Below are 18,908 nucleotides of genomic sequence, written 5' to 3'. Positions count from 1 at the left end.
AATATTATCCCCGGGTAGTTAAATCTTATGAATATTTTTTCAAGTAGTGTGTTGATAAGTTTCATTAGATATGAAACTGTGGTTTCAAAACGGTAGCCCCTCATGCTATTCCCAGATTTATTTTTTAAAACAAAGTGTTGTTTAACTGTGTGTTGTGACAGCTCATCTTACACAGGGGTTTGCATGACTTCTGAATAGGTGGCCATCAGTTATTATGGCCGGTTAGATGATCTTGATTAGGACCGAAGAAGGGTGCATTTCTGAGGGTCATGATGAGGGATCTTTCTAGTTTAACTTGAAATGAATGCAATTAAATGTGAGTAGGTGCGGTCATTGGTGACATTAATCTAAAAAGAGGCAATAATTTTTGTCTATATTTTAATTTTTTTGTATGTGTAAGACAAGCCATAAGAGTGTATAAATAAAGTACCTGATATGGAGAGAGAATTAAATATTGTCAGATTTTGACTCTGCTATAAGTAGCTCTTGGAAAAGTCAGTGCAAATGTCACCCACATCATTGACATCCGACATGTGAAGACAGGTTTATTTCACAGGGCATGATATCCAGCAATGAGCATATGTGTTATTTTGTCTGTCATGTTTAGTACCTTTACACTCACTGAGACTTTGTCACACGTTTTTGCTTATAGGACACATTTATCATGTAATCTTGGGGGAAATATTATAGTAGAAAAGTAGTAAAGTCTTTAAAATATTCCATATAATTTCTTTTAATTCTAATAATTTTGAATACTTTGAATAATTCTTGGATGTTTCTTGTTTAAAGTTGTATTGTATTCCCTTATTGGTGGGAGTGACTGTGTGTTTGTGTGCTGGGGGTGGGTGGGTAGGTGTGTGTTGGGGGTTTGTGTAAATATGTCAGGGAGTGAAGTATGTGTGTGTACGTGTGTGTGTGTGTGTGTGTGTGTGTGAGAGAGAGAGAGAGAGAGAGAGAGAGAGAGAGAGAGAGAGAGAGAGAGAGAGAGAGAGCATGTGTGTATGCATGCTTATTTGCAGACATGTCAGTAAAGATGGACAAGTAGGCAGAGGTCAATTCTCTTTTCCTGCCCTGTGGATTTTGGGGATAAAACACAGGACATCGTGCTTGCTGGCAAGAGCGAGCACGTGGACATTTGTGGTTTTTAAAAAATATTTACATTTGCTAAGTGTTTCACACGACAGGAGTAATTTGACCCACATACATGTAAAGGATGGTAGGAACGTGGGCTTCCAAATACCATCTCAAGCACACCTGACCTCAGAGCTAGCAAGAGCCAGAAGCATTGGCCGCAATCAAAGAGCATTTGCCAGCTGTTCTCGGCTTATAAGTCAGTGCTGTTTTTAATTTGTTTATGTGCTGTGCTAGAGCTGACTCCTTGGTTGTAATTTTACGATTTTCTGAGAGTACATAAACCCGCATCTTGTGCAGGATTCCACAGTGTAACTTTATAAATGAATTTCTGAGTTCCTTTAGAAAATATATGGCACTGTTAGGCCACCAGCAGCAGCACCTAGGCAGCAAAGATCAATTGTGTCCGGTACTCTGCTGTGCTCTTGGGTCATCTCCGATCTACTTTCTACTCACCTACAAAGTTCATTTTTATTAGCGATGATGTTGGGGCAAAGCGGAGATTGTGGAAGTGTATAAAGCTTGTGTGGAGCTACTTAGTAAAGCCAGCCATGACTATAATAACTCAAATTCAGATAGGCCTAAAACTGTATTAGCCACAGCAGGCCATTAAAAAAAAATAAAGACATTACAATTATTAATACAAGCTAATATTTTATGATGATGATGAGCAAACACCGACTTCTTAATTCTACCACCATGACTTCATAGGCTTCAGAATTAAATGTAAAACCATAGCATAGAATCAAAGTTAAACACATCACACCTGAATACATATGGGAATAATTTATGGTAAGAAATCTCCCCATCTAGCGCTCTTTCTCCTAGGGAGAAATAAATAAAGAATGAGAGTCAGATCCAATAATTTGTAGCCATCATTCATCGTTTTATAGGTATAATTAGTAAGCTTAAGTGGAACTCTGTTTGGAGATTTACTATCTCAGGAGTGTGATTATATATGAATTAGAAGAGTGTGTTGTTACTCCACACTGTATGATAATACAAATCATATTAACAGAGATTTGCTGAAATATAATTTAAAAATTAAGACGCTCTAACATTTCCATCTTAAATTTGAGTAAAAGAGTAGTTTATCTTTTATTTAATTAAAAGTATTCACACATAATTTGTGCGTACAAATTAATCTTCCGAAGCTATATTTTTTAAATTGACATAAATAGCGATAGTCACACTCTGTTGTGAAAGTTTTAAGTGCCCTGGAAAGTCTGGTGTGCAGCATTTCCATCTGCCCGCTTAAATAGTGCCTTAAATAAAAGTCTGAGTGATGTGCAGAGGAAAATGCTTTCATTGGCTAGGAGAACTTTTTTTAAAAGAATTATCCCTTCCAAGAAATGTGTAATATTTCAAAACCTGAAAATTGTGTCTAGTAGTTAAAACACCCAACAGTCCCCACATGGCTTCTTCCAGGCACGCTCCTGAATTCTCGGTGTATGTTAATGTGTACCAGCTGAAGAGCTTGGACTGTATAGTGAATAATCCTATATTCGCCTGAAATTTAGAGACAGAGGATCTGAAAAACTACAACGATTTCCTTACACAGTCAGCATAACACCAAGAATGACCAGAAACGTGGGAACATGGGAATCCAGCCGCTCAGGAGCTAGAGTCTATATGTATGTGTGTACACAGACTATGGACACATCACACACGTGCTGACACTCAAACAACTAGTGAATGTTTTTGACATCCTGAGCTATAAGAACACCAGCAGAGGAAGAGATCTTTGCTGTTAAAGGGAAATCCCAAAGCCACAACATGACTGACATTAGCGTGTACTCCTAGTTCACTACTGCTTTCCTGGCACTAATTTACATTATGTTAATTTTAATCCTTTTGCATTCAGCTTGATAAACTATGTTGGTGTCAAATAAATTCCGTATTAGAAGCATTTTATTACTGATTTTTCTAATCACCCCATAAATAATTAGATTTTTCTTTACTATAAAGAAAAATAAATTGTGTTTTATTTTAGAAAACATTCTTTAAAAATGTAAATTAAGACAGTGCCAGAGTATGAAATGGCTTTAGCCAATGCCTTTTCCTTAAAAAATGAGGTCCACAGGAGTTCCAAAGTCAACTTAATTCAATTTATCGTGTTACTAAACTTTACATGCAAAGAATTATATGTTTGCATTTTGAATACTAATCCTTACACATGTATGCCATGTGTATTACTATCTGGGCTATATCTAGTGACTCAGAGCTACTTCATAAAGAATGGTGATATAAACAGAAGGCTGTCATATACAAATGAAGGCCTAGGAACACAAAGGAGACTCAGATCTTGAACTTCGTGTTGATCTCAGTGTGTGTGGATATGTGTCCATATGCCTCAGTTTCCTCAAATGTCAAAGGAGCTTGCCATAGAGACTAAAAAACCAAAAAGGAGACATGAAAAGCACTTCACATACCTTCGGTTCTGTTGGAACTGAACTCATTTATAAACACCCTGTAACAGGGCTGCAGCATAAAGGATGGATGCCTGGGACACACCGCCATCGTTCCTCCAGCCTTCTGTCTCTAACTTCCGTGGCCCCTCCCCACCTTCTCTCGGTTCCCATGAATAGATATGGTTTGGCACTAGATAGAGATTTTTGGATTCCAACCCTTCCAAGGCACGTCTCTTGGTTTTCACTGTGCCCCCTCAGTTTGTGAGAGCAGAAACCCCTTATGCAATTCTTCAATAGACAGATTTAGAGTAAAGCTGAAGCTGAGTATGTTCTGCCAGGAAATACTGTCCACCCAGCACTCATTATAAATATAAAAGTGAATTTTAATGGACTTATGTCTCTGAACAAGCTAAAATATTTTCAGCCAGTAAATCGTTTCCTGAACAATTGAACATATTGATTTTACTTATCTGTACCTCTGTTGCCTTGTATCTCAGCAATAAAAATAACATAGGTAGTCTAAATCTTACTTTTTCAAACTAAAGAGCAATTTTCATTTACCAAATGCTTTGCCACCTTTTTGAAAGTGTGATTGAACTTTCTTTTTTAAAGTGTAAGTGCTGTTGAAATGATACTGAGTGCTAAATAATGTGTTTGTTTTTCAGCTGTTATAAGTCTAAAGAGATTTTTTGAATACTTCAATTATAAAAACATTTAAAACATACAAACTTGTGCAATTTTTATTTTAATGAAGATGAGAAGTTCATTAAAGAAGATAAATATTTCATTAGATCTTAAATAAAACAAAGAGATTTTTGGCTTCTCTCAGCACAAAATTCCTTTGAAAGATTAATTAATACATGCAAATTATGCAAATTAGACCCATGCAAATATTTTATGAAGACAATTAAGGGAACCATTAATTACTGCTTTTTTTGCTTCACTGAGATTCATTCATTTAATTTTAATTTCACTTTAACTGTTTTGATGTATAATCTTGCAGCTTAGAACTTTATCTTTCCTGGCGGGTCACTTAAACTTATAAATTCCATCAAGTTAGCACACAGAAATTGGTAAAGGTATTCTTGAGACTATGTTTAGTATCAAGAGAAATTTTTGACACAATGCACTCCCACAAACAGGGAAACTGGAATGGAATGTGAGCTCATTCTTGGACAAGGTTCAACTGCTGGAAAAGCAATTAATTTGCTTTGGCTGTGCTAATATAGGGGAATTAGAAAGTGTGACACAAGACAAATAGAAATAATTAGTTCTCCAAAATGATGTTCTCATTAATATGGTTCGAACAGTAGAAATAAAAAAAACATTATTGTGGCATGTCTGCATTCTGTCCCTGACCATGGGAGGTGGAATAACGCACCATAAGCTTTTTATATTTATGGTCTAAATGATGATGTTTTAATTTTTTCCTAAGTGAGTGTCGGGATCAAGGGGTATTATATGTTTCAAATGCCTAAATGACATATGCTATTCAGGTTGATAATGTACTTTCCACAACCATTTGTTTGTGTGTCAATTTTTTCATAGTTATTTCATATTAAATGACTGTGTGTAACTGAAATATTTAAAGACCACACTTATGACACTCAAATAAATAAATTGCTTTCATGGTATATTTTTGTTTCATTTTATTTTTTTTTAAATTAATTTATTCTTGTTACATCTCAATGGTTATCCGATCCCTTGTATCCTCCCATTCTTCCCTCCCTCCCATTTTCTCCTTATTCCCCTCCCCTATGACTGTTTCTGAGGGGGATTGCCTCCCCCTATATATGCTTATAGGGTATCAAGTCTCTTCTTGGTAAACTGCTGTCCTTCCTCATTTTGTTTCATTTTAAAGACATCATTTTGTTTCTTAAACTTCCCTTTGAAGTTCAGGCTAGCATAAAGCAAGAGGAAGGCCGTGAACCTAGTGACTGATAGTGAATGGTACAAATCCACTGACATGAATTATATATATCTTTTACAGTACTGTCTTCAGTAAACAGAAAGTTGGTAACAGTACTCATCAATTTCCCTCTGTGATAATAGAAGCTTATAATAGTAAACATAAATAATTAAGTAAGTTATCATATATATGAAAATAATATTCTACTAAAATTTTAAAAACTCTATTGACCTTAATAAAAATTCTTAAATAATTTCATATTTTTAGTGTCAGTAATTACAATTATGGACTTACTATTATAATTCCAGAGTCTTATTAGATACTTTTCTTGGACACATTGTTCAGCCACACGCTTTGTCATCAACACTAAGATGCTCTGGATGCTATGATGTGTACACATATGTTATGATTCCATATTGACCATAGCTTTTGCTAAAAGTTCACTGTAAACTTTCTTACAAAGGTGATTTTATTTTATTCATCATAAGTTCCTATTTGTCCTCCTTTATTCAATACTGTTGCAACAGATGTATGTTATACTTTATACATTATGATTAGCTGAGAATTTTATTGGTATGCTTTGTTTAATCACTCTATCACTTTTAGTAATGATGATGCTAAATCAAAGTAGACACAGAATTGATCTTTAAGAGTTCATAGGGGAGGAGAGTAAGGGGAAAATGGGAGGGAGGGAAGAATGGGAGGATACAAAGGATAGGATAACAATTTAGATGTAATATGAATAAATTAATAAAATATATTTAAAAAAGAGTTCACTGTTAATATTGTTCCCAATTTCCACTTATCATTTTCTTTTCTTTTAGGTCTTCAGACAGCATTAAAGCCCTATCATAAATGAATTTACAAACAAGCCAATTGACTTCAATTATTTAAAAAATTTTAGTTCTATGTTAAGCATGCTGCTTCAAAACTAATTAATATTTACTTGCACAATGCCCATTTCCTTCTGTAAACTTATGAGTCAAGGTTAACTTGGAATTTTCAGAAATATGTCACATATAATTGCTATTTCTATGAAATTCACATAGTGCCAATGTTTCATTACATTATTTTTGCAAGAAAAATAATATACTATATGTTGCAAATTTTTATATGACCACATATAATATTAAATAACAATAATATATATGATATGACAATAGTTAATGCCTACTAAGAATAATTTTCTGTGATTGGTTTAAGTAAAAGAAGGTATTCCCAAGAAAAATTTAAAAGAGGATTTTGGCACTTGGAGTTTATGGATATTCACAGAAAATTAATTTTAATATTTAATATTCAAATAATAGCAAAGTAAATACTGACATTTAAGTAAACATTAATATAATACTTCAAGAAATACATATTGATCCCTGAAATGTTTTGATGCTTACCCATAAGATCCTAATTAAATGAGTAGTTGTCATTGACTCATACGTATGGAACCATAGACTGTGTATTGTTTACTGCCTACAATAAACATCACCTGTTGTTTAGCTTAATCGATGCCATCTTAAATTAATTAGCTGTGTTGAAATAACATCAAATGCCCCAAGTAAGTACCAGAGGACTAAAAGCAAATTTGTTATTGCTTTGTTTTGTTCAGGTAATACAATTATAATACATACATTCATAGATGAAGAATATGGATGAGGTAATTCTCAGGATGATACTTATTTCCAAGTGACTCAACAGGAGAAATTATACAAAAATGGATGCCAAGAGTTAGGTGTAAATCATAAGCTATTATTATTATTTTTTGTTTTGATTTTACAATGTCTATCCTTTTTAAAATTTTTTTTATTATTAATTTATTCTTGTTACATCTCAATGGTTATCCCATCCCTTGTATCCTCCCATTCTTCCCTCCCTCCCATTTTCCCCTTATTCCCCTCCCCTATGACTGTTCCTGAGGGGTATTACCTCCCCCTGTCTTTTATTTCAAACATATCTTAATATGGAAAATTTGGTTTAGGCAACCAAATTATTTTCTTGTAACTCTCAACAGTTTATGATGGGACCAATTAAATATCGTGTATGTAAAAAATGACCAATTTTCAAAACATGGAAATTTAAATTTATTTTATAAGAGTAACAGCTTTAGGGAATACCAGATGATAACTATATAGTAAATGTGTTACTTCATAATACTCAAATTTAATATTTGGAATTAATAACTGCTAAAATACACCTGTGTTAGGCCTGATGCCATAAAGATGCCAAGTGTTTACAGGGATCACTGTATTTAATATTCACATTAGCCCTTTGAGATTGAGGTTTGTTAAAAGGTGACAAATAGCAAAACAGATACTGAAGTCTTGGAGGACTCCTGGCATTTCTGCACTGTTGATTCTGTGAGCTATGTCAGCAATCTCTACTCCCACATGAAACTCAGAGGTTTGTTTTCAGGTACAGGAAAGAGATTTTCAGAGAGCAAGTATATGACAATCAAATTCGACTTACATCACCATGGAGACATTTAAAGTTGTATATTTAAGAATGCTTCAGTTAAGCGCTGTTGAAGTCCAAGTCTAGGGCTGCTTTTTAACAACCTCTATTCAAATACACATTCCGTAAGAAACCAAAGGTAAGTCAGTTAGTTAGGATTTCTATTGCTGTGATGAAACAGCATAACCAAAGGCAACTTGGGGAAGAATGGATTTATTTGATTTTCACATACTGGGTCATAGCCTATTGAGGGAAGCCAAGAAAGAAAACTAGAGGTAGGAACTGAGGCAGAAACTATCGAAAAGTGTGGTTTATGCCCTTGCTTTTTCAGAGATTATTTAGCTTGCTTTATTATACAACTCAAGACCAACTGCCCACAATGGGCTGGGCCCTCACAACCAATTATTAATCAAGAAAATGCTTGGTAGCCTTGCCTAAGGGCTAGAATTATGAAGGCATTTTCTCAATTGAGAGTACATCTTCAGAGGTGACTGTCATTTGCGTTAATTTGATAAAATATTAGCCAAGACAATAGGATAACCAGAAATTGTATTTATTTGTGGTGTTTTGTTTATCATAAATATATTATATACTAAGTTTTGGGGATGAAGATGAGTCTTTTATTTAAGTAATAATTAATTTTAAAAAATTTTTGCTACTTTGTTTAGAATGAGGTGCTCTTAGTGTGCAAAAATGATTATAAGCACAACATATGCATAAAAGCTCACGAAAGAGCAAAGAGCAAGAAAGAAATTAATGTTTTGCATTTTAAACCATTCTATATTAGTAAATAATTTTGGATTTTATTAGTAACAAATTTAATTTACTCACAGCATTCTGGCTACTTGAAACGAGAGACAGGGCTAGAAATATTTACCCTGAAGTGGAAACATGTAAGTCCAGGCTGTAATTTATGTCAGAAAGAATCGTCTTTGGGCTCCCAAATCTTAATTTCTGTGCAATATAATTCCAAACAATACAACAAACTGGTAGAATCAAAGAATTAATTAGCCCCTCTGATCTTTGCCTTTGCTTTTTCTTTTAATTAGAATGTTATATAGGACAGGAGAAATAGCTCCATAAACATTCATTCTCAATCCTGTTGCCTAGTCTTAATTGTTGACTTGGTTAAATTGAAAAGTGCCTTGAAGATTGATTCAGTGCATCTCGAGGTGTTTTTTGTGAACCTGTTTTCAGCAAGGTGTAACCAAAGACAGGATCCTCCCAGAATGTCTTCAACACTAGTACTACAAGCCGCTGGGAGCCTGCATAGACTGAAAAGGAGGGGAAATGAGAAAACTGTTCCCCTAAGACTTCCTTCTCTGTTCTTCTCAGGCTTCCCATGCAGATAATCTCTGCTCTGTGTTTCCCCGAAACACACACACCATCATAGCCTGAAACCTCTAAGCTTTGAGTCAGCAGGAATATGTCTTACTTTAAATTGTTTCTCTAGAATATGCACACACTAGAAGATCTGACGATCTATTTACTTGCTAACATACACATACATATTAAACGCATAATATCCAAAGTCTAAGTGAAAAATAATGTGTTAGTAGGATATTTTCTGCATGCTAGAACATTTAATGTAATACAAAACTTGTTAGCACATTTAAATTCAAGCTCAACATGGTGTGGGAGGCCAGCGCACAGGAGGTTGAGGCTTAATCAGCCTATGACATAGTAAGATCACACACATATACAAAAATACACACACATATATACACATATATATACATATATACATACATTATACACACATGTATAGTATACACACAATATTTGTACACATACGCACACAAACACACATAAACTATACATACACACAACACACACACACAAAATTCACACAATACACATACACACATAAACACACACACACACACACATCTATGCAGTGTTTGAACAGTGATACTTTGTAGCTGGAAACGATCAGCCAAGTAGCAATCCTCTATTTTAAAGGAAAAAGAGAGGACACCATTAAACAACCATCATCTCCAAGCACTCGGGAAGAAAATACACTGATAATATCACACAACTGGAACACAGAACATTTCTAACTGACAAACTCTTGCCGCAACCTTTTATAAGCCACCTACACTCATGAAGCCTTAGTTTCCTCCTTTGTACAACAAAGAGTTTCATTCTATCATAATGTCCTTTCCCAATACTAAGGCAATAACATCATGAAAGTGTGCTTGGCATAACATCAATGTTAAGATGTATTTTTTGAATAGATGAATAATTTAAAAAGTCAGCATGCATCTTCAAATATCTAGAAAGCCGAAAGAAGATATTTTTAAATTGAAAAAAAAAAAAAAAGATTGTGAATGCAAAGGCAAGCCTTTTATGTGTTTTTATTGGACTAGTATTTGGTTTTCTGTGATCTGAGATCAGTCAAAAAGAGAATAAAAAGCCAAGTAGTTTTGATTATGGCTATTGGATATAAATAAAAGAGAAGTACTTTCAAGTCAAGTCAAGATTTTGTAAGCATAACTTACAGATAGAGTAAGATGTCAGAGGAAATACAGCTCATATTTACATTGAATTAAATAACCATTTTGCCCAAAATGGCAAGATATTACATAAGAAATAAAAAAGAAAAACTGTTATTAGGGAAGTAAAAGCTTTCAGACATTTTGGAAAATTTTTACATATAAATATGAAAACTAAGATACATGATTACAGCTCATTACATTAGAATTTGCAGGTGGTATATTATTCAATATTCAACTATTTTTAGGTAAAAATTAAATTGATGAGTTTAATGTATACACCAAACTGCAATTCTTTATAACTATGGTTATAGGCTAGCAAAATAGGAATTTAAAATAGAGTAGTGTATATAGGTAAATATTTACATAGTCTAAATCTGAGGTCAAAATAGAAAGAATAAATACAAAAACAAAAACAAATCTGTAATTTCACCCAGGCATTACATGAAAACGTTGGCTTGAGAAAAATTTTAATGTCTGACTTTTTTAGTCAGAATCATGTCATCCTTTTTTTCCCTCCTATCAGTTTCTCCAATAGAAGTGTGGAATATAATCCCTGAAGGATGTTCACATATACAATATCTAATATTAGTCTTCTCTGTCAGGGCACTATTATTTGCCTCAGAGGATGAGCAGTGAGCCTTACTCATGTCCAATACTGCACCAGACAACAGGGCCACAGTCACCGCACTAGATGGTAAGGGCCCTGATGCTGCTCCAGCAGGAGGAAGCAGAGACGCAGAGCTGGCAAAGGCACAGCGTGGTCCTGAGGAGAAACAGATGTTCCTGCTCTAAGAGGAGAGAGAGGTTCTGAGCTGCCAGTAGAAACTCCAGGGGTGGGAGACAGGGAGACCAGGGAAGTACTCTTTGACATAGTAACTTTTAAATGGAGACTTTGAGGAAGGTGAGTCTGCCACAAAGGCTGTAAGCGTCCCTTGTAGTTATAAAAAAAATTCAGTATGGTTATTAAGAAAAGAACAATAAAAGTTCCACTATGCTAGGAACATAGAGAGACAGAAGGTGCCATTGAGCATTAGGATGAAGGTACGCTGGAGAGCAACATCAGCCGCAATTCACCCTCAGTGTGTATTAAGGAAGACAGATTTGACTAGGTGAAAGGACACTTGGGAGCCAGGTTTGTGCACTGAACTTTGAGTTCCTTGTGAGGCAACAAAATAAGAAATCATGTACTATAATCTCATGCAGCTAAACATGTCTAAGTGGGTTTGAGAAATTCTATGAGATTTCAAAACGTCAATGATGAAATCATCCAAAACGTTTCTGGCTAGGGAGAGAGACCAACACAGGCACAGGATTTAAACAAAGCTATCAAGTGATTGGTTTGTCCATATACAGTGGGCATGTGTTTGAATGTGAAAGCAGAGAGAAGTTTGAGAGCAAATTTCTTAACTGACTCAAAAACTACGTATTGAATATTTATATGAATTCTGTGTATATGTTCAAAAGACAGTATAAAAACATAAAGTAGAGTAAGTTTTTCAAACTCCAACAGGAATTAAATGATGGCTATCTGTTACTATGCACAGCATGGAAGGACTAATTGCAATGCAAATCAGACCCCGAAACAAGTTGCTTTTAAATATTTGGATACTCCCTCTGCGTTTGCAATCTCAACCAAACTCATGAATTTTGAGTTAGTTCTTTGCCATGTCAGCAACGCAGAATTTTTTCCCTGTGCACCATAAGCAGATTTACCTCATTAGTCAAGAAAAGTTAAAATGATTAAGGAAATTTATTCATTGGAAATATTTCCTAAACCATTCTGTTTCCTTATTTCTCATTTTGCTTTTACAGAAACGGTGATATACAATGGCTGTGAGACAAGGTCTAATCTACCTGAGGTGCTTCTCTGAGAGTAATCACCTGGCATATGAGCAGTAATTAAGCACCCAACATCTAAATGACTAACCACAATGCCAAGTGTGGTGTTATTTATGGCTAAAGTTTTAAAAATACATAACCAGATTAAAAATTGTGGATTTTTTTTTGTTTGCCCACTAAGATAACTCTGTTCTAGGACAGACAGTGATTTCTGTTATGGATGGACAGGGAACACGAGAGCAGCTGAGCCTAGCACCACAGCTGGGCTTGAGGGACTCTGGATGAGCTGTGGCTCAAGCAGGGTTTCCAATTCATGATGGCGGCTGCTGTTGCTGATGCTGTTCCTTATTGACCTCTGAAGATGCAAGCGCCCACATCTCCTTAAATGCATGATCAAGCCTGGTTCATGAATGAGGAATGAGTATGGACTCATTCTCACCTGCCTTTTCTATCTCTCACTTAGACGGATTTTGACTAAATTGACTCATCATTCTTCGGTTCCTCTGGTTCCCTGTTCATTATCTTCTGTTCGTTCCAAATGTGCTCCTTTAGTCTTGATGTTAAGAACAAAACAAAAAAAATACTCAAAAGAAAAACACAAAGGGAAATGCTTACCTAGTGCTACTTTATGGAGTTAGAGGGGGAAAAAAATCTCTTTGTGGTATAATTTTAAAGTCTGACACAGGAAAACTACAGCTAAAATGTTTTAGAAAACAGAGCGGTGGGGCGTGATGGTGCATGCCTTTCATACTGGCATTCAGGAGACAGAAGCAGGGAGATCTCTGTGAATTCCAGGCTAGCCTGGTCTAAAATGTATGAGACTAGAAGGAATGGTAGAAGAAGAAGTAGGAGGAGTCTGAGTAGGAGGAGGTGGTGGTGGAGGAGGAGAAAACTAATTAATAGGTATAAAGCTTTTCATATCATACGTTTTCTTTTTAATCTTATAATTTGAAAAAAAACATTAAGAAAAAAACATGAATACTACTACACATATTAGGAATGGAAACTGTATTTTGAAGACAACAATCAGAGTAAATATAAGTGGGTGACTTTTCTGTTTAAAAATATTTTTTAACCACTTATATTTAGTTTTAAATTATTATGTGAACATTTTGTTTCCTAAATCTTGAAGCAGTTTGATTATGTTTACTATGTTTTTCAGTTGGTTTAATTCTTGGTAGTAAAAGGAAGAAAATAAAATGATTTCTTTTTTTAGAATAAGTAGATCACACCAATACAAATTTGGCATTTTCAATATTCAGCCATATGTAGTAAGATTTTAATTACATCTCAAGGCAGATCTGGATGTATGTGAGCTTCGCAATTTAAAACAAAAATAGCCACAGTTTCACTAGTGTTCCAAACTCTGTTGCCTGTGTACCATGTCAGCACAAATAAGCAGCATATTTGGTGTGATTTCAGTTTTTCAAAAGAGAAATTCACTAAGTAGTCCAGGCTAGTCTCCCACTTGCAATCCTCCTGCCTAGGGATCGCAGGCGTGTGGCACGTCTCCCAATGACAAGAAAGAAAAACTTAAGCTTCATCAGTTCTCAATAGTAACAATAAATAACAATGGATGTGTAGAGATGCGTACTATTTATCATGCACATATCTCCAGCTGAAGACTGTGTATATCATACCAAACCGGCTGTCTGGAACTTTCTTAGAAACTTTAACATTATCTGAAGTAGCATACACACAATAATTGTGTGAATAGGCTTGGGCTGATATTGCCTTCACCTATATTGAGCCTCTCATTCCTGATAATGAAAATCGGGTTTTTTTGGTTAATCTTTTTCTGTTATGTATCTTTTTTTATATGATCCAAAACATTCATATAACTGTACTGAAATTTACATTCTTTTAAAAATCAGACAGATTTTGGCATCTAAAATTACACGAATTCCATTAATCTTCTACTCCATAAAATATTTCCTACTAGCATATCCTGAGCATCAGGAAAAATGAATACTGGTTAAAAATATAACATACCCCAGAAATATTTCTTCAAAGGATAGTCATTTATTGCATGTATGATGCAAAACACTAAGCCAAGGCTAACACTTTTGGAGATGATTGAGTGAGTAACACAATTAGTATCAAATGATGCCCTAAAAGTGATTGAGCTTAGAATGTAAAATAAAAGCAGCTGGCAAGATTATGGCCATTAATCATTTTAGATTTCCCCTTGAAGAATCATCTTTACTTGGAATAGAAAACAAATGTTCTTCTTCCTGCTTCTGTATTCATGTTGCTAGTGAATTTGTTGCATAGAATAGGTGTTTGAAAATAAATGCTGCTTTCTGATTTTGTTCTTTGCTCAGTCTGAAGAGCTCCAAAATATACCATACCTACCTAGCTTTCTGGCTGTTTAACCCAACCTCCTTAGTTTTCTATATACGATCTTGCTTAGTAGATATTCACTATTAAAATGTATATTATAGTATACAGAACATATGAAAATCTACATAGGACCTAAGCAATCGTTCTCACTCTTAGCATTCAATTTGTCCGTTTTCCATGTACCCTGCAGCGACTGTCACAAAAGTGAATTGACATGTTTACGTTTAAAAACGATTCGTGCAGTATATAACCTTATGTAGAACGGAATCCTAAAGGCAGCCAGAATTAGACTGTGCTTCAAACACTCAATAAAACACATTTACTGTGTCTAAGATTAAATCATACATTGTTTAAAATTAATTATTCCTTTTTAATTGCATTATATAAACAGAAATGACCTGTTAATTTAAAGAAAATCTATCAGCACAAAATGAATTCACTCACATAAACAAGCAGGATGAACTTGACCTTGTTTGAACTTGTTTTGATGTGGCCCAGATGGTAGGCTACATGCTTGAATAGCGGCCTAAAGCTGAGGAAAAACTCATAGAGCAAGATCTAGATTTATAGCCCTCTGCAAATTCCTACCTTGTATTGTCCTTTCAGCATCTGTTCTGCCGCCACTGCGGTCAGCTTCTATCTCTGGGGTCAGGGAGTCTAAAAGTACAGAGAAGTAAGAATGACATATATTTCATTTGATTCCCGTTGTCCTTTTAAAACAAGAGCTACCTGTTAGCTTGGTACAGAATTAAGACCATGTACATCTATTTCATCTTTCGAAGGTTTGACCAAACTGTACCATAAGAATTTTCAGAAGGTGAGAGAATAATAGATAGTAACGTAAAAACTGTTTGTACGATGGGCGGGAATAGGAGCTCTGATATTAACCTTTTGCTATTCTTCTGTAGAAATGGAGTTTGTTAAGCAGAAGAACAATGCCAGGTCCCAGGCAATGAGATTAAATAAGAAAATGTCTTAAGAACCTGTGAAATAAAGCACTTGCTGAATACCTCATGAGACCTAGACATATACAAACTCCCAAGCACATGTTCACATCGCCCTTCCATTATTACAAATCAAAGGTGATTATGCAGAAAGCATGCATGATTTTACCGTTTAAGACCCTGAGACTGTCTGCAGAAGCTGCTTGTTTCAGTGTCTGCTCGGCTTGCTCACGGCGTTTTGTCTCGAATTCCAGCGCTTCCTGCAGTTTTCTCTTCGCTTTCTTTTCCTTCTTTAGCCTCTTTTGAACTATGGCTGGAAAAGAGAAATGCAGATTACTTTTCAGAATGCTTGTAATAATGCTGATTTACAAACAGTCAATAATCCTTACTGTAGTCATTTCTCCTGGTAGAACAGAGTCTACCCAACTTCACCTAAAATAATCCCCCAAGAGTAGGTTCATAAAAGCTGGTTCTTTAATTCAGTCTTAAATGATTACAAGAATGATTTAATTATCCTATGAAAAGATAAATTCAATGAGGTTCTGACTTTAGTAAATATTTGTGCTCACTGATACAGGGACCTTGTTCAAATGAAACTGGTGCCCTAGTCTCTGCTTTGAATCAGATTTTGCAGCTGCCATTGGATAGTGCACTGTTTGTATATGTGTCTCCTTGTCCTAGGAAGCAGCATTCCACAAATGTTGCAAACAAAGGAAAGTGAAAACCACACCAAGTAGATTTTTTAATAATATTCCTACTGACTTCAGAAAATAAGGAATATTACATGTATATAAGGAACAGGATTCTTCTGTTATGAATATAGAGAAATAGTAATTTCTTTGGATGATTGCGTTCTTTTTTTCTGAGAATGATCCTTTTCTAGCATATGTGTAACACTATAACATGTTTCAAGAAAACATGGTACAGTTTCATTTTGTTGGAATTACAGTTGAAATAAAGCCTCCCTTGAAGTTCTAATGTTCTACTGATAATGTTTTTGTATAAACAAGTACACTGTGATAGTGAGGCTGCTTATGATATATTTTATCCTATTAGATGATTACAATAGTGGTGCCTAATGTTAATGAACAAATAATAACAATATATACACTCAGAATGTACAGTCATAGAATTAAACTACTTTTACTCTATCTACACATAAAGTAGAAAGCAATTAGCAGTGTGGTGGCAAATATAAGTTCTTTAAAATTTTCTTTCTGGATAAGTAATAAGCACTGTGGATGTTTGAAAACATCACTATGACAAAATTTCAGTTTTAGTTATGAAGACTAATTGTTTTATTTCTTGATACCCATTGAAGAACAATGATTTTAATTTCATATTTAACCAGAATATAAATTTAGGAAAATTGTAGTAAATATTAGTTTCAGTTTCTAATGCCCACATGGCCCATTTGTATCTTCACTAGCCCCACCTAGATGACAGTCCATTTGCCTGTTGAGTTTATTGCCCTTTGTACCATATATTTCAAATAAATTTACTCCCAGTGGACATAGGCTACATTCTTACATGAGAAATAATCGACATTGATTCAAATTAATGCTAATTTCCTGGATGTAAAAGTGTAATAACTTGAATTTGGTTTGCAAATATTTTGTTGAATATTTTTGAATCAATGTTCATAAGATAAGTTGGTCTGAATTTCTGTTTAAGATTCGTTGGTTAGGGGTTAAGATGTTTCTAGGTCTAGATAGATGTTTTAAGTTGATAATGATGAGATATGTTACATACTGATTTACATTTATAATTTTAGGTGCACTAAGATAAGAAAGATGTATTCTTCAAGGCTGTCAAATACAAATAGTTAAAACACTAAGAATGTAACTTTTAATTCCTGATTGTTTCGTGGTTCTTCTTGCTGTAGGTAGTTTATTGTATATATGTGTAATAATATAAATGTACATGTAAAAAAATGCTTAATAAAAACAAAAAATTGTAAGAATTTTCTTATTCTAATTTTATATGTACTTTCCCAAAGTTATTATTTAATATTTATCCATATTAATGTATGGAAGTTTTGAAATATGTTTGTAGATTGCATACAGTCGCACTACTACCTGGGCATACAGCACCCAGCCATTGGCCACCCAATTTCCTCCTATGATTGCACAAAATAAGAATGAGCCAGTTGATTGAAGTTTAATATATTTCTTCAGTGTATGCATGCATAGTATGTAAGCATGAATAATTATCACTTTCAACTTACTATTGGAAGTTAAATAAATGGGCGGTGCAAAGGTGGGATCTGTGGATGTTTTGCCCCCTAGTGGTTAAAGGTATAAAACTGAAGGCAAAATCTAGTCTCTCTGGACTGGCTAGTCTCTGCTAGTCTCCAAGGGTTAGTTTAGAAATCCTACGCCTTTTTTTTTTTCCCTTTTTTTGGTTGGGAGACTATCAATGATTGCTTCTATTTCTGTAGGATTAATAGGACCATTTTTATTTGTTTATCTGATCTTGATTAAATTTGGCAAGTGGAATCGCTCAAGAAAATTGTCTGTTTCCCTTATATTTTCAAGTTGGGCACTAGCCCAAAGGGCATGTCCCACAAAAGTCTTCACTTACCAGGAGATTGGGATAGTTGTGAGGACATCCTACTGAGACTCTAGGTAAGAAAAATATAGGAGATGGAGAAATAGAAGGACCCAGAGGGTCCTAGAAACCTACAAGGAGAACATGATGATGCGTGGATCGGGGAAAGGGGGGTATTCTCAAACTATTGCACTAACCAAGGACAATGCAAGTAGTAAACATCAAACCCCTACTCAGATTTGGCCAATGGACAGGACATTCTCCACAGTTATGTGAAGAGCAGGGACTCACTCTGACATGAACTCTGGTGATCCATAATTGACCACCTCCCCTTGGTGGGGAGGCCTGGTGGCACTCAAAGAAAGACTAAGCAGGCTACCAAGATGAGACTTGATAGCCTATGACCATATAGTGGGGGAGGAGGTCTCCCTCAGTCACAGACCTAGGGGAGGGGAATAGGGTGAAAGCAGGAGGGAGGGAGGAATAAGAGGATACAAGTGATGGGATAACAATTGAGTTGTAATCTGAATAAATTAATTTTTAAAAAGTTAGAACAAAGTGAAAAAAAAAAGAAATCCTACAGCCTATCATTTAGTCCTATAGAAACATAGCTATCTCATGAAAAATAGTTCCACAGATTCAACTCTTTGCTCCAACTTCTTTATTCACTTAAACACATCTATTATCAGTGTGTACCATGCTTGTATTAGTTTAGTCCTTAAATCTATGCAAATTAATATATTTAAAGCCATGCTATGTGCTGTATGGACAGTGTCTCAAATAAACCTGAATAAATCCAGAAATCTACTAGCTATTGATTCATATTATCTAATGAAAC

At 34.9% G+C, this 18,908-nt stretch overlaps 1 protein-coding gene across 3 annotated transcripts in view; it reads right to left on the bottom strand.

Annotated features, from left to right (window-relative positions):
* DACH1 (dachshund family transcription factor 1) overlaps positions 1-18,908 on the bottom strand; it is a 394,247-nt gene that overhangs the window by 18,204 nt on the left and 357,135 nt on the right. For 2 of the 3 annotated variants that reach the window (XM_084766967.1, XM_084766968.1), the window contains 2 exons: positions 15,690-15,833; positions 15,165-15,233 (listed from right to left, as the gene is read on the bottom strand). In XM_084766967.1, coding sequence (XP_084623093.1) covers positions 15,165-15,233; positions 15,690-15,833 — 213 coding nt within the window. Of the gene's footprint in view, positions 1-15,095; positions 15,234-15,689; positions 15,834-18,908 lie in introns of those variants that run through there. The other variant, XM_084766966.1, reaches the window with a different exon arrangement.

This window comes from Acomys minous (assembly GCF_964271855.1).
Source record: "Acomys minous genome assembly, chromosome: 18".
Classification (NCBI taxonomy): domain Eukaryota; kingdom Metazoa; phylum Chordata; class Mammalia; order Rodentia; family Muridae; genus Acomys; species Acomys minous.
The sequence above is the reverse complement of the archived record's forward strand: the minus strand, read 5'-3'. Positions and strand labels throughout refer to the sequence as shown.